This window comes from Halichoeres trimaculatus, unplaced genomic scaffold (assembly GCF_033239565.1).
Source record: "Halichoeres trimaculatus isolate MK-OKI-2021-1 unplaced genomic scaffold, fHalTri1.1 fHalTri1_scaffold_13, whole genome shotgun sequence".
Classification (NCBI taxonomy): domain Eukaryota; kingdom Metazoa; phylum Chordata; class Actinopteri; order Labriformes; family Labridae; genus Halichoeres; species Halichoeres trimaculatus.
The window spans coordinates 21542433-21564971 of NW_027437191.1; the positions used below are offsets into that span (position 1 = coordinate 21542433).

General features: G+C 40.1%; 1 protein-coding gene across 1 annotated transcript in view; it reads left to right on the forward strand.

Moving 5' to 3' along the window:
- The window catches only part of dlgap2b (discs, large (Drosophila) homolog-associated protein 2b), a 93292-nt gene extending 71048 nt beyond the window's left edge, over positions 1-22244 (forward strand). Inside the window, exons 2-6 of the mRNA XM_074684606.1 lie at positions 2367-3523; positions 11327-11544; positions 12618-12777; positions 13818-14037; positions 17292-22244. Coding sequence (XP_074540707.1) covers positions 2367-3523; positions 11327-11544; positions 12618-12777; positions 13818-14037; positions 17292-18103 — 2567 coding nt within the window. The 3' untranslated portion in view covers positions 18104-22244. The remainder of the gene's footprint in view (positions 1-2366; positions 3524-11326; positions 11545-12617; positions 12778-13817; positions 14038-17291) is intronic.
- The last annotated feature ends 295 nt before the right edge of the window (positions 22245-22539 follow it).

The following is a 22539-nucleotide window of genomic DNA, read 5'->3' on the forward strand; positions in this document are numbered from 1 at the left end:
GCAGCTGTAAGCAGAAGTAAACAGCCATCAAGCTGGAACACTTGTTTGTTTCATGAGGCTCAGCCATTGTTGTCAGTCTTTGTTTTTAAGAAGAACAATGGCAGTGAAAGTAAAAATAACTTGCTTCAGAACAATTATGTCTCTCAGCTGATTGAAAAACTAGAACCTGCCAATTTATGTGAGAAAGGCTCAAAGGAGGTCCCTATAAAACAGGAAAATAGATCAAGTTTAAGTGTCCATCTGGCCAACTATCATCCAATTGTCTGAGACTAACTTGGCCTCAGAGGACTGCTTTACAGAGCTGCCTAAATCGGGCCAGTCTTGGCCAGTATCAGCCCACAGAGCCTACAGTACAAAACGTCTGAAGTCTGATCACAAAAACAGGCATGGAAGTGTCTGAAAGTTCTTCTTATGAGGCAGCAAAACTACTGTTGAGCCACCATAAACTCCCACTTACCCTGCTTTTTCACATTTTATAGAGAATATTCTATTCAATTTTACAGACCTCTTCAAATGTGAGTGCAAACATAGTATTTACCAGGCTAACATGTTAATGGTATCAGAAGAGACCATTACAGAGGTGTTACCATCTGCAGAAATGACCCGACTGTCTCTCTATCAGATCTCTTAGATGATCATTAACAAATTTCTGTGTTGCACGCCGACCCCGGGTCATCAGAGCTTTACAACTGGAAGAGCAGGTCTGTTCATTTACTAAGGATTAAAATGTCCCCAGTATCACTCCGAGGGAATAGATAATTAAGCTCTCATTCTGTGGAGCTATACAGTCTCCATGGTTGGGGTGATACACTCAGGAATGATTCCAGAGGGGAATGAATGTAAGGAAAGTTCATGCATTTTTGTGAGAGTATCAGAGCTGAAACAATGAACTCACAGCTTGCTGTAGTAGTGAATAATGCTGCAGAAACTTCACACAGAAAAATATAAAGGACCTGAGAGAATTCAGTGTTAGTGCGTCACTGAGACCGGCAGAGTGAAGGGTTTTTTGAGGTCATGTTGAACTTTTTAACCTTCAATAGGAGAGCTACACCCCCCCAATGCGCACACACAAAGTTTGTTCATAATTAAGAATAAGAACTGGTTTACTGCCCTAAGGCTTTAGAAATAATACTTTTATCACAGATTTCAGAGTTGTAAGCTCAGTATTAGTTCATAACTTCTTAAACTGCTGTGGGTTAGCTTTCTGAACCTTGTCCTCCTGTGGAGTTGCAACAGGAAAACTTAAAGCAGCTGTTCTTCTACTTTTTAAAGAGGTAGACTCATGGTTTTGACAAAGTTTGCTACAAGCGTTTAAGTTGATTATCACTGCCAAGATAAAATCTGTGTGGTGCCTCACTGTTGTAATCTGACATTGGGAAAATCAAAGTAAAAGAATCCCTGGCTTTCATCCAGCCTCTCTCATTAGTTTGGCTGAAGCAATGTTTAGATGTTACTCCAAATTGTTTTAGAGAGCAACAGGGTTGTTCTCATTTTGGTCTTCTTTGCCAATGTCGTTTTAAACTTAGGGAACATGTTACTGTGTTAATATCACAAAAAATCTCATTTAGAATGATGAAATATCTCCACCCTTTTGCTCACTTGTATTGTTTTATACTGCTTCTTTTATTATTCTATATTGAAATTAAACTCTTCTGCACCCTGACACCCTGAATGCAAAGCACTACGCTCCATAACTCAAGTCGTTGTAGCTTGAAAGAGAGAATCAGTAATCTATAACGAATGATATCCCATTGTTAATTCCAGCCTACTGAGCCTTAATAAAACCTCTAAGCTGTTTTATGAGCAGGGATGAACCACTTCTTTAGTGATGAGATGAGATTTTAAAGATATTTTGTCTTTAAGTACAAGTACAAAGTCCTTGCCTGAAGAATTTTCACCATGTTTAAAGGGAGAAACTCTCATCAATACATTTGTCTCTGTGTGATCCTGGTTAACCCACATTTATGAGGTTGTCATCCTGAATTAGCCTCACAGTTCTGTATCTAGAAACTGTCACCTGATATTGTAATGACTTCTTTCCTGATATGGTTTCTCCTTTGTTAGAGTGTTCATTATTACAGGTACCGCTGTGTAAACTGTGCTGGAACAGCAAAGAGACGGGATGAAATATTTACACACAGTTAGATGTGCATGAACATAAAATGTCAGTGTCTCTTAGAGGAAGATATTTGCTGCTCAGTGTGTGATGAATGCAAAGAGTATCCCACAGGGAGTATTAGTCTGTCATGTTCCTGCTTGTAGTAGAAAGGAGAACCACAGTAGCAATCTCAGCTTATGAGGATTTGGACAGGAAACAGAATTACTACTCTCTTATTTCTTTTTTCTCTTTTCTCTCTCTGACACAGACCAGAAGTTTCCACATTGGTCCCCGTCTCGAAAGTTCAATGAAGGCAGACGCGTCCCTCCAGCCAGGAACATGAAGGGCTTATCGGGCAGTCGCTCCCAGCACCAGATCCCTCTACCCTACGGCTCGGACTATGACCCCCACGTCCATGACATCCATGCTCACCATGGCTCGGAGTCCCGCCACTCGTCCTACCTGCTCAGCCCCACAGAGAGCTGCCCCATGGACTTCCACCACCGCTACTCCCCACGCAGCTCCATCCATTCTGACTGCATGATGATGTCCCCTGTCATGATGCCTCCAACCGCTGCGTCTGACCACATCTCCAGCAGCACCTTCCCAAGAATGCACTACAGCTCTCAGTATTATGACTCAGCCACACGGGACGACTGCGCTGCCATCACAGCCTCTGCCACCTCCCCAGCTGTTGCTGCCGCTGCAGCCGCTGCTGCCGCTTCCTCCCATCTCTCTGGCACCAAGAGCAACCGCCTTCCTGCTAACCTACTAGACCAGTTTGAGAAACAACTGCCACTTCACCGCGATGGCTTCCACACGTTACAGTACCAGCGCACCTCCACCACCACTGAGCAACGCAGCGAGAGTCCTGGCCGCATCAGACACCTTGTTCATTCTGTCCAGAAGCTCTTCACCAAGTCCCACTCCCTCGAGGGATCATCCAAAATGAACGGCACAAAAGGCGACATGATAGGAGGCGGAGGAGGAGCAGGGGGTTATCACCACCACGGCCACCACTCTGTCAAACATGGTAGCAAGAGGAGCAAGAGTAAAGAACGGAAGCACCGCTCAGGCGGCTGGTGGAGCTCAGACGACAACCTGGATAGTGACAGCACCTACCGCACACCCAGTGTCATGTCCCGGCACCACGGGGAACACGTCAGTCACTGCTACCCTGATTCCATGCACAGCCACCACTTTGGAGACCTGTCACTCAAGACCTCGAAGAGTAACAACGATGTCAAGTGCTTGGCCTGCGAGAGCATGGCCATGGCACCCGAGGGCAAATTCATGAAGAGGAGCTCATGGTCGACACTGACAGTCAGCCAAGCGAAGGAGGCGTATAGGAAGTCATCGCTAAATCTAGAGAAACCCATGATGCATACAGACCTCAAGCCTTCCAGAACATGCCACTACCTGCAGGTAAGGGGTATCTCAAGCTTAATCAGGTTGTTCCCCAAAAAAGGAAAAGATGGTAGAAAGACTGAACAGTCCCTGATGTTTAATCAGGGAATATCAAAAGGCTGAATATTGGCTGTCAATCTAAACTACAGAACACCTGTAAAAACTCTTGTCATCACCTGCCTGAAAACATAACAAACAATAATTTAGCTTAATGCCCCCTCACAAAGAGCTGCTCCTGAGGAAAATGCAGTGATTGACGTATTGACTAGATCCCCTGCCAGGGAGGCCTTCTCTACCTTTCTCTCTGTTAGTTCCCCTGAGGGCAATTACAGTGTCCAATGTGAGAAGCCAATATATTTAAGCAGGATTCCCTTTTGTGTAGTCACCTCAGGGAGCTATTGTCTATTAAGGTGTTGAGATCAATTGTGTGAATCAATGTCAGAGTGGAAGGCTCTGACGACGAAAGGCCAGCAGAGATAAACCCCGGTGTAGACAATAAAGAGGCTCAGCCTCATAAAGTGTTCAGCTGGAGGTGGTGTGGAAGGTTTGGCTCTGAAATAGAGATATATATTGAGACATGGAGGCATCTCTGTCTTTTTAAATCACACTGATGTATTTTCTTTTGGACCAATTAAAGATCCATTCATCCATTCATCTATCCATCCATCCGTTCATCCATCCATCCATCCATCCATCCATCCATCCATCCATGTTAGTGCAATTAGTTAAGCTAGCAGTGTCTGCTTCAAATCAAATTTGTGTCAGCTCTCTCCGAAAAACTGATCAAAGCAAGAGAAAATAAAATTAAGAGAAAATGATACTCAGAGAGCGCAGATCTCCGCCAAGCATATTGTGATTGTCATGCAACACTTTAGTCCTACTTAAATGTTATACTCCCTTTCTGCAGACTGTCTGCTACAATTTGGGGTTAGTGGCAAGTTTGTAGAATAATTTGTTACCTAACAGTGTTGAAATTATGATGACCCAGTACATATTTCATATTCTATATCTAAGTATCCAGAATATCAAAATCTGTTTGTTACTTTTTGAGTTATGTTCTTCACAGAAAAACAGACAAACTCCCAAAAACATAATCTCCTTGGTGGAAGTAATTAGTCACGAATCATAAAAAAGATGATTGTTGACTTTATATTGAAGAGATGTGTGGTTTGGATGCATGTCGGTTTATGGTTTGAGATCTGATGTACGGCTTTGATCTGAGCTCTTCCCAGCTACCTCTACAAATATGACAGGGAATACCCCTCGTCTCGGTTTACGTTGCATTCCCCTTCATGGTTTTTCCGCATTGAGAGTACTGCTTTCACTCTGGTGCTATGCTGGGTGCACAGAACCCCAAAGATGGCAAACAAACTCCTGTCTGTAGTGCTGTGTGGACAAACAACTCCGTCAATACAGATGCTCTCTCAGTGGCATTTGATAAACTTAAGAGCAAGCAGACAGAGACCCTGCAGCTGTCACACTGGTCCATCTTTCACAGAGGGCGACCATAATGGAAGCCTCATTCAGTGAAACACGCGCAGGAGGATCTTTCACACAGGCTTTATTGTCAACACAGGGTGTGCTTATCGCCTTTTTTATCTGTGTGATGTGCTTAGGTCTGTGTGCATAGAGGACAAGTCCCCCTATTCGGCAACTTAAACTTGATCTTGTTTCCGTTTTCGAACTAACCATCTATGCAAGTAAACCCTGTTTTAGAACGGAGTTAGTTTATAAACTATGTGAGGCTCCCTGCAAAACTTCATTACAAGAGTGACATAATCATTAATGACTATTTGTCTGGAATAACCCTGACCTTAACGTTTGTGCGAAATGAAAACATAAAAGAAACTGGGAAGCTTGTATTCACTCATTATACCAGGAAAATTTAAGACATCTTTAAATTCTTGGCTCATCCTTGTTTTTATACTGGAAAAAATTCAGCATATTGTAAGAGATTATTCTTAGATTCAAACCTTCTAGGGAACTGAAATGGATGCTAGGCTATTCTAATAAGCTCTTCTGCATAATTAAGCTGAATGTAAAACACTGTGACCCAAACACTAATGATGATGTGAGCGTGAGTTCTATTTAGACATTTACAATGCTTCACTTAGGCGTCAGAAAGCCCTTGTGTTTCTGCACAGTCACCAGACATGAGACATTCAAGAAGCCCAATGAGGGATACATTTTGAATCGCATGTTGAAAAGTTGGCTCCCTACATTTAAATCACAACTGTTCTCAAACAGATAAGAGGCTGTGTGAAATAATAAGAAAATGTTTCCCCTGGTTTGCAAAGTATCCAAAGCCTTAAATAAATTAATTAATTAAAAATTGTGCAAAGACAAGGAATCAAATAATGAGCCTTGCTGACCATGTTTCAAAAATGTTGAGTAAGGAACAACAAAACACAAACACAGACACACAACCAAACAGCTGTAGATATATCCCACAACTAATCAAGATAACTTTCAACATGTGAGTTACATGACTTTGTATAAAAAGGCATCTTAGCAAGGCTGAGCCTCTCAGCATTAAGTACCAAAATAGGCTCATCATTGAGAAAGTGCGTGTGCAACAAGTTCAATAATTTCAGAAGAGATTCAAAATGAGCATTTTTTTTTAATTAAAAAATATCTTCCTCTACTATTTGATTTGTTTTTTTTAGAACTATTTTGTTTGAATGAAGGGCAGAGAAATTAGCAAACCACCAACTTTGGTTCCACCGAAGTTTGTTTTTATTTCCAAGAGGAGAGGTCAGAAAGATAAATTAAATTGCAGCTGAATTTAAACATTGCACATTTCTTTACAGCAGTCTTACCTAGTATATGAATCTGCTTTCAGAAGGATGTGTCATTCTCCAGCTAGTTCACAAAAAGCACATCTTACAACTGACCCAAAAAAAGTAAGAATCTCTCTGAGGATAGCAGCAACAGGAAAGCCAAATTGCTCTGCCTGCTATTATAGTCCAGAATGTTTTTGTGCTGAATTCATGATGATACCTGCTCATTACAAAGACTCTACCCCTGGGTTATTTTTACTCAAAGCACTCTTAGTGCATTGTAGTATCTAATGATGCTGTAAAGCAGCTTGTCTGTCTGCCTGCCTCAGAGGCTCAGCTGAACATATTCTTTGAGGTAGGGCATCAAATGAGCTCAGCAATAAGGTAATGCTAATGAGCCGGTGTGATGCTTCCATGAGTGATGGCGGCCTTGTTAACCACAGCCCCAGATGATCAATGGTGGTGCATTAGGAGGAAAATGATTCTTTGGCTTTATTGCTGTCTTTGGGCCTGATTAATTTAGTTTCCAGACAATTGCTGCATTTTATTCCATTCATGAGGGAGAGGATAAATGTATGCACAGAAGATTAGTGTGCGTGATAACTTTGCTGATAGCTCTTTGAAGGAAGATGGAAGCTAATTTTCATGTGACCTTACCTTGAGGCAGGATGTGGAGGTGGATATTTTTTTTAGTAGATTAACTTAAATAGGGCATCTTAATATCACAGCACAAGCAAACTGAACGGTCGTCATTCAGGGTACAGAGCTGTGGAAAGAAGCCATGTTGCCCCAAAGAGGCTCATCTGTTTCAGATTCCAAACAAAGAGCTCGAGTAGCATATGGTTTAAGAGCTTCAAAACCCTCTCTACGCAACAACAAAAACAAACATGAAATAAAACAGATCTACATTGGAAGGAAAGCAATAGCTGCTACTGTTAGCATTTCTAAATCTTTAAAAGTTTCTCTTTTTACACCTCCCTACAGGATAAAAACAACCATTCATGGAGTTGCTCGTTTCTGTCCAGTCCTTAAGTTCAACATAATGAGGTGTAAATGGAGAGGCTAAGACAAAAGTGGGTCTTAATGTGTCTAAAATGGAGGTTTGGGAAAAACAGCTACTCTTCTTTTAGGGGAATAGTGGCAGAGCAACAGCATTATGATTGGACAAAGTGAGTAAGAAGCAGATCATTAGGGACAGCCCTGTGCCTTGGGCTGTTGTTTCAAGAGCCAAATCTGCCCGGTGCATTGGGACGACAGCAGCACACACTCACACGGTACCATATTTAGCATGTTCCTGATCAATATGGTGCCAGAGCGAGCTGTGTGTGACACACTGCCATCATAAATCTTACTTCTAAGGATCATAAATCCTAATCGAGTCTGTGAGGGGGCACTGGTTTCAGTCTTGTAAATCATTTGACATGACAATATTAATGACTATTTAATCCTAGGTGGGTTAAAATGTGAAAACAGATGATTATGTACCAAAAAAGTGTGGGGTTATTAGGTTTGAAAGTTAACAGGATTACCTTTATCATGATTTCTATTACATTAAAATCCAGTTAAAGCATCAGCATGTACAGATGTCTGGATGCATGGATGCTTGAAGAAGACCACACAGTGTCCAATAATTAGTACACAATCTCTTAATCCCTGTGTTAATCCTGACATTGTAGTGTTAAAGTGGTCGCTGTGTTGCTACTTAAAAGCAGCTGTGTTGTCTTGGTGGTGTGTTAATGCATGCCAGATTAGCGAGTACAGATGAGCACTTTACATTGTACTACCCTCAGTCAGTGTAGAATTAGGTGCAAGGTGCAGAAACTTTGCACAGAAGGAATTAAAATTAGTGTTTGGTATTTCTTTGTTGTGAGAATGCTTCTTGCTAATAAACTGTAAACCTTTTTTGTTTTCTCACAGCCACATTAATAAGGAACTTGTATTTGTGGGAAGAGCAGCAGAGCTCAGTATGTAGGTTGCACCCTTGAATATTTTGTCAGATCTTCTCTGTCAATGCCTATCAGCTTATTCTGCCATTGATTTGGTTTGAAAGGTCTAAAAGGTGATAAGAAGACTAAAAAAGCAACTTCGAGTACGGTCCAAGGTTACTTGAAACTCTGTTTGCATTAGCAGTGATTCATAACTGTGAGCTTCTTTGTAAAATACAGTCCTGGGCATCAGGGGCATGACCGGCAGCCTTCAGTGTGGAAGCAATTGGTTTAAAAACACGCTCATTTTTCTGTGCTAGTATGCAAAATCAGTGTGACTGTTGAAGGTTGCTTTTACTCTGCTCATTTAACTGGATTGATGACCCTGCAGATGTGAAGTAGTATCTGAGCTTTCTCTTGAAATGTGCTGATGAATCTCTTCCAGTTCTTACTTATTCATTTACTTCCACACCCTGAACATGGGCTCTGTTGAAAGTAATCAAAAGGAAGGCAGATGGAGGATTTTTGCTGACATACCACAAACAGTTTAACTGGAGAAGTTGTGCTGTTAAGAAATTAAGTAAAAATGTAAGAATTTGAAAATCATGCAGTGTAGCTGAAAGATGTTAATTATGTCTGAATCAGTGAAATTTACTTTAAGAAAACTCTTTGTTTTAAAAAACTTACATTGTTTTGGTTTCAGAACCCAGTTTTTTAACTTCTACTCAAATAATTTTGATTAATTAAATAATTTTGGGTGACTCCTATGCAAATAAAAAATGCAGATATATATCAGACGTCTCACTACTCAGGTCTTGAAAGCATAATACATTTTTCCTTTAGCCCTATTAAATCCATACTACATGATCAAATCCTTTACAGGAAGCAGAGCTCCTTATTATAACCACCCACTGGTAAAAGAATACAGAAGGGAGAGAGCCGTACACTCCCCCACACACGTCCAGCCAATTTCAGTGTTTATTCCAGACAAACTCTGTTTCTGCTGCTGGAAATGTAAAGCCCACTGTTTTTTGTGCAGCACAGGAAGGAGGAAGACTGAGCTGACAAAGGTGTTAAGAGCGGCTAATATAGGAGCTTTGATGAACTGGGGCTGAATTTAATCTCTGTTATATTCCACAATGCTTTCTGATTGTCCAGCACTGGCTTTCTTTCTAAGCTTTGAATCAGAGAGTCAAACTGAATTTGGAGCTCTCTCACAGTGAGAGGTACAAAAAATGAGTTAGACTTGCTGAAAAACAAATCATTTTACATTTCAATCTGATGATAATTATGAGACGGGCTGATGATGTTTTTGATCTTGACGTTTTGGTTCATGCTTAAAGCTCAAGTGTATTATTTGATTAAATGCCAGATCTTGTTAAATGCAACCTTACAAGCTTGTCTTTGAAGCCAGAAGAGAGACCAGTCAGCGTATCCAAATGCTTACTGAATACAATTTTCACACCTATTTAGTTTGCAATCACCAGCAGGCTTACTTAATTTCCTCAAGGAAACACAGATGTGCCTACTTATCAGCAACTACATGTTTAAGACTTAATCCTGACAGGCCAAAATATCAGCAGTTCAACATTAAAAATGATTTTAATCCTCTTAATTTAACTGTTCATGGTGTAGTTTTGAACTTTGGAAACAGCAAACTCTTTCAGGCTCTCTCTGAATGTTCCAGGATCAGCACCATGGACAGCGCACTCAGAAACATCTTCCTTGAAGTGTTTTTGGGAACAAAAATATCATCCTATTAACCTACATTTACCAAAGCCTGTCTATTTTAGATTCCTATCATAAATATGGAAATCTATCTTACATATGTTTTAGCATATCTTACATATGTTTCAATTAAAGTGCCATTCCAGCAACTGAACTTGAACAGCACATTCTGCTACTTTTGCTGCCTGATGCAAGTCCAGTGAGTTTAAAGAACGACACATTGTGTCTCCATCAAATTAAAACATCATGTGGAGCTTTGAACCATTAATTTGAAACAAATTTGACTTCTTGTTTGGAGCTAGTCCAAAAACTCATTTGGTCTCATTGTGCTTGCAAGCTTTATCCTGGGTGTATTCAAAGTCGAAGCCCATACAGTAGACCAGCAAAGCCTGAATACCTATGTGGCTGTCTAAGGACGAATGCTGCGTCTCATTTGTACTCAGAACTGGAAAGTTGGGGGTGGGAATGAAATCATATCCAAGTTCAGCGTTTTAGTTGCCAAGTCAGGAAAACTTGCCATAACAGCAGTATTTCTGTGAAAATGTTGAACAATACTATGTATACGGCTGATTTATTGTAACAAACACTGGTCAGAAATTCTAAAATAAAAAAAAATCTAACAGGAGCTTATTCACTGTTTTTCCCTAAACTCAGAATTTCCTACTGTGAGCTTCGGGGTAGTGTGGGTGCTCCGACTTACAAGTCGGAAAATCCGACCTAGGGAGCGTACCTGTAGGGCGTTCCTACTCATTCCGACTTCCGAGTACAACTGAAATGTACCATTAGCCCACCAACACAAACAACATGGACTGCAAGATCTGTAATTGGTCCGCTGAGCAGGATCCCCTGGTTGAGTTTCCTGAATCGTGGTACATCAGCCGGACACGTCATCTCCTCTGACATCTCCTCAGACATCTCCTCAGACATCTCCTCACTAGCCTTCCTTGTAACAGTTGCTGTATGATAAACAACAGCATGCATTTGCTTCAGTAAAACAGAACATGCTCAAAATCTCTGAGACAAAACAAACCAAAGAATGGTGAGACAGGAAAACAGGTGATTTCAACATTTGACTCTGCCCTCATGTGTTTTGGAGGAGTATTGCAGTGCGCCCCACAAACTCCACTGTCGGCCCTTCCAACATAGACATGACACGGAAGTATCAACCAGTAAAAACCATTTGATCTGACTCTGAAAAGCTTAGTAAAACATTTTTGTGTACTTTGTATTTGTAACTAGACAGATTTGTTTTAAAAAGCAAAGTTACGTTATTTCGAAACCCCCAAAATATGATTGATGCTACTTGCTTAAAAAAAATGTCAGTGACTCTAAAGTATTCTTTCTAACAGTGTATGCCATATTTAATACTCATTTATCAACACCCACAGGTGCCCCAGGATGAGTGGAGTGGATATCCAGGTGAGAAGGACGATGAGATACCGTGCCGGCGGATGCGTAGCAGTAGCTATGTCAAAGCTATGGGGGAGGTGGATGATGAAAGTGGTGACTCTGAGAGCAGTCCTAAGATGTCCCCACAAAAGTCCATACGACCCGACGCACTCGTCCTCAAATCAGCCATGCAGAGACCCCATTTAGACTCCCAAAGGTAAGCCTGGCGTCCTGGCTCAACAAGTCCAAGCCAAAGCTGTTTGATGAGCTCAGTTTATCCACAGTCATTTAATGAAACTGTGGATGTGCAAAGGATAAGCCATGAATCAAAGCTGAGCTTTGGTTCGCTGATGTTGCTTCTTCCTCAGCTGTCCCTCAGAGACTGGAAACTGTTTTACATTATTTGGTGGTTCTGAGTGAAGTTGCTTGGCAACAACATGGGAGAAAAAGTTTGGTTTCTTTTCAGAATTTCTTACATGCCTGAAGGCTAATCAGGCTACATTTTCTCCCTTGTTGCCCCTGTGTGCCACTGCCACTGCTGACTCTGTGGATGATCCATGTTTTTATATGACATGAGGTGAAGAACTGCTCTATGATTGATGGTCTCTCTTGAAAAATTTGAAGTGTCAACAACAGTAGACTCAAGAAAGAGTTGAGAGAAGAGGACAGATATCGCATACATGTGGATGGAGGTGTTGAGTTCATGACCTATGTTTTGAAGTATCACAGATTAGTGATGAAGAGTTTTGTTTCTGCTAGCATTACAACAATAGTTATTTTATTGAAATAGTTTTTTTTTTGACAGAATTTAATCCAAATAAATAAGTTTTAAGATGGCAGCTAAAAAATACCAATGCCAATATGAATGTTAGAGGTGTGTCATATTTTCAGCCAGTTTAACTTAGTATGTTTGCTGCTATTGAAATTTCAGAGTCTATGATAATAGAGATTACTTTTTATAATTTAATGATAAATCACCAAAATCATGAGGAGCTGTAGATCTGTGGCTCTTATTTCTCTAAAACTAGGGCATTTTTTAAAAACTGATAATGAATAATCTGTGTTTTTCTACTTTAACTGTATATATGCCCCCATTGTCACACCGCTTTGGAGTTACAATGAGTTTCCCTTTGGCAAGGTTGATCTACATCTATCATCTATGATGATCCATGAAATTCATGCAACTGATATTGATATCCAGTTTTAGATTTTACCACACTATCAATCATCGCTGTTCCATGTGTTGCTTTTGAAATGTGGTGTCTCTCCCCACCCCCTGTCCTTTTTCAGCCAGGGCTACCACTTGCAAACCAGAGATATGCGGCCCCACCCAAGTGTCACGCTGGACCCTGCCACCGTTCATCCCCCGCCCTTTCGGTCTCGCAACCAGAGCTACATGCGCGCCGTCAGCACCCTTAGTCAGCTCAGTCAGGCTAGCTGCGTCAGCCAGGTGAGTCCTAAACACATGCACCGCACCAAGAAAGACACCTGAAAGCATGAATGGAAACTTACACTGTGCTGTTTGTCTGTAGCTACTTACCCTTGGGGAACTACACAGATATAAAGCTAAGTGTGCGGTGGAGTCAGCCCCAGTAGTCGACAGCCGCATAGAAATTTTGTTTTATAACAAGATTTATGATTGAAACAATTGCCAACTCTGAATTAGCATCAACAACAGGTGCAGTTACAGGTGCAATAAGTATGAAAAACATAAAAGAAGTACATGCTTAAGAACTAAAGATCATTTTCCTGTTGTCGAGGCAAGAAAATGGATTTGAGATGCTTTTTTCTTCTTCTAAATTTGGTCAATTTTTGTCCAAACCATGTAAGGAGACATAAATTTAGGAAATTTGATGGATCTGTTTTTGTTATTTTACTATGAATCTGCACTGATTATTTTTGGACCTCCTTTGTGGGTCAAGATGTGGTTGATCAGGAAATTTGTGACAGGCCTCCATATATAGAAGCAATAACAAGACGTCTTAAATATTTAAAACTTTTACACAGGGAAGGAATTATGTGAAAGTTGGTGAGGTAAGAGCAGGACTCGATATACAGGGTAAATACAATAGTTAAAGGATTGTATTGCATGATATTGACATAAAATGATTTTATTGTGCCAGCTAGAAGTTTTCAAATACTTCAACAAGACTCAAGGCTACCAGAGGATAAAAAAAGTATATTTCTTCAGTTTTGCTTACAGTATATTTTGATGTACCTTTAGTAGTGTGAACAGTGCATCCTGTTTCTGGCAAATGTGGTGAATGAAATGCTTTACATTACCAACTGAATAATTTTCTGATTATTTGTTGTCTTCTGCCTTTTTTTCATTTGATCTTGACATTTATTCAGTTTAAGGTCGGATTTGACAGTGGCATGTCCTTATGCTAACACTCCTTCATATTTGCTGTGCAAAGGGGAAGAATCAAAGTGAGAAAGAGAAAGGAAGAGGAAAAATTAAGGACTGCTATTCCTGTTTTTGTCTCTCAGGTGAGTGAGACTGAGATCAATGGCCAGTTTGAGTCAGTTTGCGAGTCCGTTTTTAGTGAAGTAGAATCCCAGGCCATGGAGGCTTTGGACCTGCCTGGTTCGTTCCGCACTCGAAGCCACAGTTACCTCCGTGCTATTCAGGCTGGTTATTCCCAAGATGACGACTGCTTGCCTTCAATGACATCCTCCACTGTCACTTCAACTCTCAGATCCACAACAGGTAAAACGATTTCCCCCCTAAATGAGAGAGGGCATAGACTACATATCCTCATACATCCTATACAGGCGCACAGACCTGACATACCTACATATGTACAGTGGGGAACCCTTGAGCTTCAGAGATGCCGGGCTGAATGACTAGTTATTTCCTTCAGAGGATACGATGTGCGTGTGTTTGTTCCTGCCTCTGCACACTGCGACTGTTTGGATGGATTCGTTTGTGTGTTACTTTGCACGAGTCATGCATCATTAGCCGAGCTTCTGGTTGGTCACTTGTGGTGGTGCCGAGCTGTAGACTGAGGCAAGGGTGGGAGGGTCACAGTAACACCCAGACAACAACAAATACTCACTGTACACAAAAACACATCACAGCACAGCCACATCCCAAAGCATGCCTAAGAGGAACAGGTCCTACCCAAAGCATGTTAAACTGTGGTGTTATATATGTGTTGTGCCAAGCATATGAATTAGGGAGGGGTAAGAATCACCAACAGGGCGGGGAAAGGGTGGTGACAGGTTGTTGCCATATTTGTGTTGCAAGGATGCAACAGAAACCTTCCACCTGTCCTCTCCCTGCTCTGTTGAACTAATACATTAGTACACTGACTTTGTAACTGACCTCAGTAAATGAAAAAAATCTTGATAACAATTAAAGGTAAAGGTAAGTCAACAGCCTCTAGAGACTAGAACACGTGCATACACATATTAGCTGGTTGCACAAAGGAACTGTACTCATCAAGTTTTTGCAGAATAAGGAGTATTGTTGTATTGTGTTGCACAAAGCTTTCAAGCAACAACTTTATTTACAGTCACTAATTAACTGCATGTCCAGGTTATTGCAGGACCTGCAGGTTTCCATTGAAGAAAACACGTATTACGGGTCACATTTAATTTCTAATGCTTCATATCCTTTTTACTGATATTCCTTACATGACAGTGAAGACAAAGCTAAAATGTTTTGAGAAAGAGCATGTTGAACTGTTTCTCAAGTGTTTGTATTAAATGCTGCCTCCTTACTACAAAACAAACAACCTCCCTGGTTTTGTGCGACACAGTGTGATCAATATATCCCTAAATGAGCGCTTCAGGTTCTTTGTGCAAGCAGTCTCTGCAGCTACTCCCTCACTAACTTCATTTGGTGTTTACATGCAAGAGTAAAGCTATGAACCCTATTGAAACTATTTTTTTACAACATTCATTTTGAAATTTTATGACCTGGATTTTTGTTGTTTTGTACTCTTGTACACTGTCAATTTAATATTGGAGACAATTGCACTTTTATTCATTTTGTGGGCTTCTGTTTTCTTGTGAAATCTGGACATTTGGTTTTTTTTTGGAATCCCTTCACCTTGCGTTGGGTTTCCATCTACGATTTCTTCGATGTGACTGAAGCACTGAGGATGCAGGAGTGTTCTCCAATCCCACTGTCTTAATCGCTGAACTCTATTCATTTAGCTTGCTGCTCCAAATCTATCATCTCTATATGGACGAAAGAAATTGAGTGTAAAAATGTTGTAAAGCTGTATTTTCAACACTGGCATGATGCATTAACTATAACTTGTACGATAAGGCTAGAATAAGGGTGTCCTAGATGGTGACTTCAAATACAGTATTGTTATCTCCATGTAAAGCCGTACTGTGTAATAATGTCACTTTAGCTTTAATATTTGCACGCTACCCATAAATAGTGGGCTTACGTTAATCAGTTGAGAAACCCAGGCTTTACTGACTAAGAAAAACAGATTCCTGGAATCCTGTTTTTATATGAGTACTCACTTAAGACTAAGATTGTTATCCAGCTAACAAACCAAACCCCATGTGAGGCTAGTGGCCCCTTGAGTGGGAAAGGGATCCCATCATGCCCCTTGTTATAGGGCAGAGAAGCAGCAAACCCCTCTCCATTTGACCATCCAGCTCTTGAAGGATAACCAGGGGGAAAGAACAACTGGAGGCATCAGTGATGATTGTTGCAGGTATTTTAATGTTGACACGCATACATATATCTATGTATATGTGTGTTTTTGCACTGCCTTCTCAGTAGGAATTAAAGATAGAGCTTAAGTTGGTAGGCACATCTTATTATGTTATCAGTAGCAAACTTGGTTTGAAACAACTCACAAAACCTTGGACGTCTTGTTTCTCTTCAAACTGGAACATTGATTAAATGCTGAATACGATACTGGATTTTGTGAGTTGTTGACCATGTCTCTATTTTAAATGTGTTTCGACCACATTGTAGGTGTATATGTTTAAAAGAAGTTTGGAATGTTTTCATATCGTAACCATAAAATAGTACATGTTGTCGCATTGCCACTGTCTCCAATCATCTGTGAGAGCAGCATTTGTCTGCTATAAATGTGTGAACCTTATTTTTTTCCTTACCATCAGAATCTGACTTCTTTTAAAAGTCTCTGAGTCTGTCAGCTGTGTTTGACTGTGGGATTGCAGCCTCTCCCTGGTGCAGCCCTGAAGGGGGAGTGACCCCTCCCCTTACCAGGTTACTTACTCCACATGGTCTAATCAGCCATCTTGGACCTGATATGTTCAATAGGGTTCATATCTGCTTCTTGGCCCATTAGGTTGTGATTCCTCTGCTCTCTTTACATCTTTTCTTTTGCACAAAATGGCACAAATTTCAAGTCACTGAAAAATGCTTTAAGACTTGTTTAGAAAAGGGCTCTTGGAAAATGAATTCCTGATTTCATAAATATTGATGTCTTATGCATTTAATTCCACTCTTTGCTGTGCTGTGCAGTGAAAAGATGGAAAGAAGCCTTGAAGTGACTGAGAAGGCAGTGTAAAAACATGTGAAAAACCTACAGTATGTGAGTTCAATGAAGCAGTGAAAATTTGGTACCCAAGACCCGTTTGGCAGAAAAAAAAGTGCTGAAATCTGAAAATAGCTCTGGCATGAAGCATCATTGCATGTGCTTTAGAATTTAGCCAAACTATTCCTGACAGTTTGGATTCAAATTCCCACAAAAAGAAGCTGAAATGTTAATCTGAAAAGGACAAGCGGTTATTTTATATCACTCATCAGTTGGTTTGGCTAAAATTGGTTCAGCATCCTTTTACCTTTAAGAAAAAAAGAGAAATCATTGGGTCCAGTGTCTGCAATCAGTTATTACTTAACATACTGTATGTTTTCCATAGATATGTTATTCTAGTTTAGAAACCAAAAGAAATCACTCTCCAGCTGTTCCTTTCCTTTCACTTTGAATGTCCTTCTGTTTGCATATTCAAATCTTTTTCCAGAGGGATATGATCTTGTGGATGGGACCTCTTTACTAAATGACGACATGATAGAGGATGACGACGGTGCTAGCTCCTCTGCCTATGCGGAGCTGGAGAGGCTAGAGAGAGAGACCGCTGCTGCTCGCAGCCAGCACAGTACTAGCTCCACCGTAACAGCCATTTCTGTCCCCCCGGCATCCCCGCCTTCATACAGGGTCCCTTCTGCATCACCAATAGCCTCTGAGCCGCCGGTCCCTCAGGCCATCCAAGCCTTCAAAGAGTCGGCCAATATGGTGGCTGCCTTCAACATGCAGTGGAAGGATGAAATCTCAGCAATGCGCTACGAGCTAGCAGAGCTGCGTAGGGATGTGTGTGGGGAATTGAAGACTTTTAACAGCAACTTCTTCAACTTTACTCAGTGCTACAACATGTGGACTTTATGCCGGGAGCCTTGCAGCGACAGCATGACACAAACAGATGACAGAGTGTCCATAGGCATCCAAGCCGGCTCCAGCTGGTCTGTTCGACAAAACACAGAGGACAAGTCAGTGATGTGCCAACCAGAGCCAGCTCCATTCAGCATTATGGATTTGATGGAACCACCCAGAATCGAGATCATAGAAGGAACCCCTGAGAGTACCCCAGAGGGGTCCGGCAGCCCTGCCAGCCCGCTTCCAATAGAGGACTTCCCGTGGGAGATCATCAAAAAGCAAAAGCCCCATAAGCAGCCAGAAACAGGATGCCACACTGGTGGCCACAGAAGCGCCAGTCTAGAACTGTGGAGTAGGAAATACACAAGTGGGCCCATGTCATACCTGTCTATGTCATTCTAATCATTCCCATTCTTCACACACTGTCAAGGGGATTGAGGAGACTCTTACCAAGACGAACGCGCCTGTTGATGTTAGATGTCCCTTTACTCTATGCAGACACAGAGTCTGTCATCTCTTGAACAGGTTAAAAATGTTGTTCAAGCAATCTTTTTACAAGTGTCTTGCTTAGCCATTGATCAAAAGAGAATGGTTTGTTTTACACCTGACGAGATAACAAGAATGTGAGAGAGAGAATGTGGCTGATGTATAGATCCTCAAGTGCCAACAAGAGCAACATCAAGTTCCTTTTCTGTCTTAAACACCCAACCTTCACAGAAATCAACTGAAGCATACATGGTTGGAGATCTGAGGGTCGTATTAAAGGAAAGAACTCAATAATCAGCCATTTTGAAGGCGGGGCATATGTTGGTCTTCTTGTGCAAAGGAATCTGAATGGCTCATATTCATTCCAGTTTCTTGTCATGAAGAAACAATCTCTTAAGCACCTGAGTACACTGATAAAATACTGTGAATAAATTTATAAACCCTAGTTTTATAATGAATGCATAAAAAGATGACGACATAATTTATGAATATATTGTTATATCATTTCCTTTTTAGTTGTTTGAATCGAAGCATTCCTCTGTCATGGCCTTCATCAGTTTTGTAGCCAGTTCCAGGTGAAATGGGCATTTCAGAAATTTCAACTTAGCAAAGTGTATTTCAGTGGCAGAGTAGTGAAACACAGAATAAAGATGTTATTGTAATAATCTAACAGGACGTGTAGATGTGTAGTTACCCCTATTAAATTTATTATAGCCTAACCGTGTAGAACACTGTTTGGATGAAATCATCTTAAGACTCTGTGGACCAAGTCCTCGTCTTATATTGTTTACGATGAGAAGTGTAGAAGTATGCTGGAGAAGACGTACGCTGATTAACAAAGATTGTGAAGTACGAATGTATTGGCTTCACTTCATTCCTGCACAAAGTGATTCATTTTCAAACTCTGTATATAAATGTACCATTTTGTACATAGAGAAACTTATATTCAATACTTGTACTGTTTGCAGATATACATGTACTGATTTCTGACAACGCTGAGAGGGTTTATTGTAGTAACTTTGGTTGTAAACCAAACAGCACTTTTCCCAGTCTTCGAGGTCTGTCATCATTTCTTTCATCATGTTCATCATGAGTCTGTTTGTTCACTTCATCAGGAAGTTGGTAGTTCATCCCAGTGTTTCGCCTTTTGTTTTTCAGGCTGTGATGAAGGTCTAACCTATCCATCCATTTTTACTTCTGGGGTAAAGGTTACAACAAACACTTATTTCGATATCTTGCTTTGGCAAAGTACAAGATTTGACTCAGTTCTAGCATTTTCACCTTCATAAATGTCCCATTTCTCTAGTGTTGGAGAAATTTCTTAGATCATCACTGCTGAAAGACAACAGAGAAACACTGGTCCCTATAAGTAGACAATCAGAGCCACTGAGGGCCTCTACCTCTCTGAAATGTCCCCTGAGGTGCAGTATAGTACCAGTGAATGTACTAACACCGCCTCACTAGTGATGGCTTAGCTGGGCTCCTGTTGAACCCTAATGGGTAGGAGCTCACACTCATGCGCTATAGTTAGCAAACTGCTCTTTTGTCTGTTTAAATTAAAGTTGCTGATTAGCCACCGGCATTCCCCTCAACCACTCATTCGCTTCATTCTCCCCAACATGGCGTACCAAAGTAAACACAATGGCCCAAGAAGCTGAGGCCAAGAACAAACATCTCGAAAGCCCTTGTCTTTGGACGATCACTGCAGCACAGGACCAAGGGAAGCCCTGTATGTAACAGACCCCTGACTGAAATGTGAACCTTTCAAAAGACTTAAAATAAAGGAGAGACATCTTGTCTCACTTTATTAAGAGAGTGGATCTTCTTCCCCCTTTGCACGACCAAAAGACAACACTTGCAGAACAAGTGGCACTTTGAAAAGATGGTATTCATACTGAGGTTGTACAAGAGGTAAGATTTAAATTGAAGCTACAGCCGCAGAAAAAAAAAAGGCAAGAATTCCATTTTAAGTTATCGCAGTGGCTCCGCCCACATACCCCTCTTAAATGCCGAGCTTAAAATTGTTTTTGCCTTGATAATCTTGTGTGTGTGTCACAGAGAGATGTTATTGACCGTTTTTGCTGACAACAAATCTGCTACTCAGAAATTCAGGTTTCAAGCTTAATATAAAAAAAGAAATATGTTTAAATGGATCTTTGCCATTACTCACCCTTTGCAATACAGATATATTTTAGAAGCTTATCTATTGTTTTTATTGATCCAGTCAAATATAAAACCTTTTCCATTACAGACCAGCCAAAGGTTGGGTTAGCATTAATCACAAATGATCATAATGAAAGGCATATGACTGTGACAACATTGAGCCTATAACCATTTTAATAAACAGATATATATATCTATATACAGTATATATATATATATATATATGAATAAAAAACTTGGGAAGGCTTGTATTTATACTTTTGCTCTTGAATGAGGCATTCCTAACATGTTTTCCCATTGTTTCGGGAATGCAAACTAATTTAAAGGTGCTGAAGACTGGCTAATCACGATGTCTCCTATCTACATTCATCCATTCTATGCAAGTCTTTTGTTCTCTGTTTATTTTTGTTATCTTAATACGTGCGGCTATAGATAGTAGTTGTTTTGGTAAGCCTTCATGCAAATCATCAATGCAAGAAATGGTACAAGAAAATATTGGTGGCACTTTTATTTTATTTAAATATTTTTGGGTGAGCCACAAGCCACACTGAAAGTTTAACTGGTGTGTAAGTAGTTTCATCTGCCTTTTTTTCCCATTTCAGGTTACATGTATACTAGAGTCAAAGAGTTTGTTGGTGAGATTGTTGAGGTTCTTGCTTGGTAGTAGCATCTGTGTGCTTTGTGATATCATAAAAAAGAACAATCATCAGTGTATAAACCACTGGCATTTTAATAACTGACTACAGCAAAGTTAGAAAACAAAGCCTGTGATTATAGAATTGGAAAAGCTGTACAGTGCTTGACATCCTTCCGAGTATACTCCAATTAAAGTGGTAATAATTGAAGCCAGGGAACTCCCTCCCCCTCCCCCTCATGCTACTGTATAAATACATTTATAATAGTGTTTTTTGTTAGCATTTCATAAGTCAGCCCAAAGAGTTTAACCTTCCCTTGAGACAAGTTGAAATGTAGCAAAAAAAAAAAAGATATTGATCTAAATATAATTTACAAATGAATTATGTACATTTAACAGAGACTGAAGTAAAAATAGAAAAAGGGTAACTAAATTATTTTTTAACCATGCAATCATATTTTGTGAAATAAAGTGTATACTTATTTGTAAGAGATTCTAAATTGTCTATCTAATATGTTACAGAAATATGTAGTCAATTACCCAATGACTTTTTGTTTACATTGTTTTGTCATCCAGAGATCTGATGCAACAACTGTGCCAACTCTGTGACATCTGGCTTCTGGGACTAAAGGTTTTTGGATGGAATCTGATCTCAGCTGAACCTGTCATATTGCTTGAATATAAATCCTTTTCTACCCCTTTTCTTCTCTTTCTGCATTTTATTCAGAGTTTCAGAGGAAACATGCTACTCTGTTTTGCATCAATCATGTTGCAATTTTCAGGGATCTCAGACTACACTGTTGAGTGATTCAAATTTCGTCGAGTTAAAAAAAAGCCTTTTCTGTTTGAAAACATGGTTCAGCTTGCATTTGTAAGCCTCTGCTTTTTTTGTTAAACGGATGATAAAAAAAAAGAAGTATTTGATGCTTTGGTTTATTTTTTTCCTTTCGTTTTTGGCTAATTGTGGTGTTTCTTGTGAATTATTATTTACAACTTTTATTGGCCTTATGTATTTTTCATAAATTGATATAAAACAATGTATTAAAATATTTATGATGTTTATGTTTATTGTAATTTTAAATCTCAAAATGGGGGTCATAGCTTTACTAAGACATCCAAAGAAGACAGTGACTTGTGGCATCAATAGCACTTTTGTGTCCAAATATCTACACTTACACACACCACACACACACACACAAACACACACAGCATGGGACAGGGCAGTGTCTTTTACTTTGACCCTCTCAATATGCATTGCTTTCCTACTAAGCTATCATCTTTTTGTTTTTTGTTTGTTTCCTTTTCTTTTTCCCCCCATTTCAGGCATCCGTAGCTTAGCTGGGGGGCGTAGAGAGTACGGTAGGTCTGGTAGGGAACGGCTTTTATTATACCTTTTTTTATATATATGTTCTTATAACAACTTTTCCATCCATTTTGTCTGGCTCATAAACATTTCCACTGAAATAAGCTATATTGGTACTACCATTGTACTCACTAAGTTTGTATATTACATTTAAGTGTTTTCATCTGTTTTCATAATGAATCTAGTGGGATT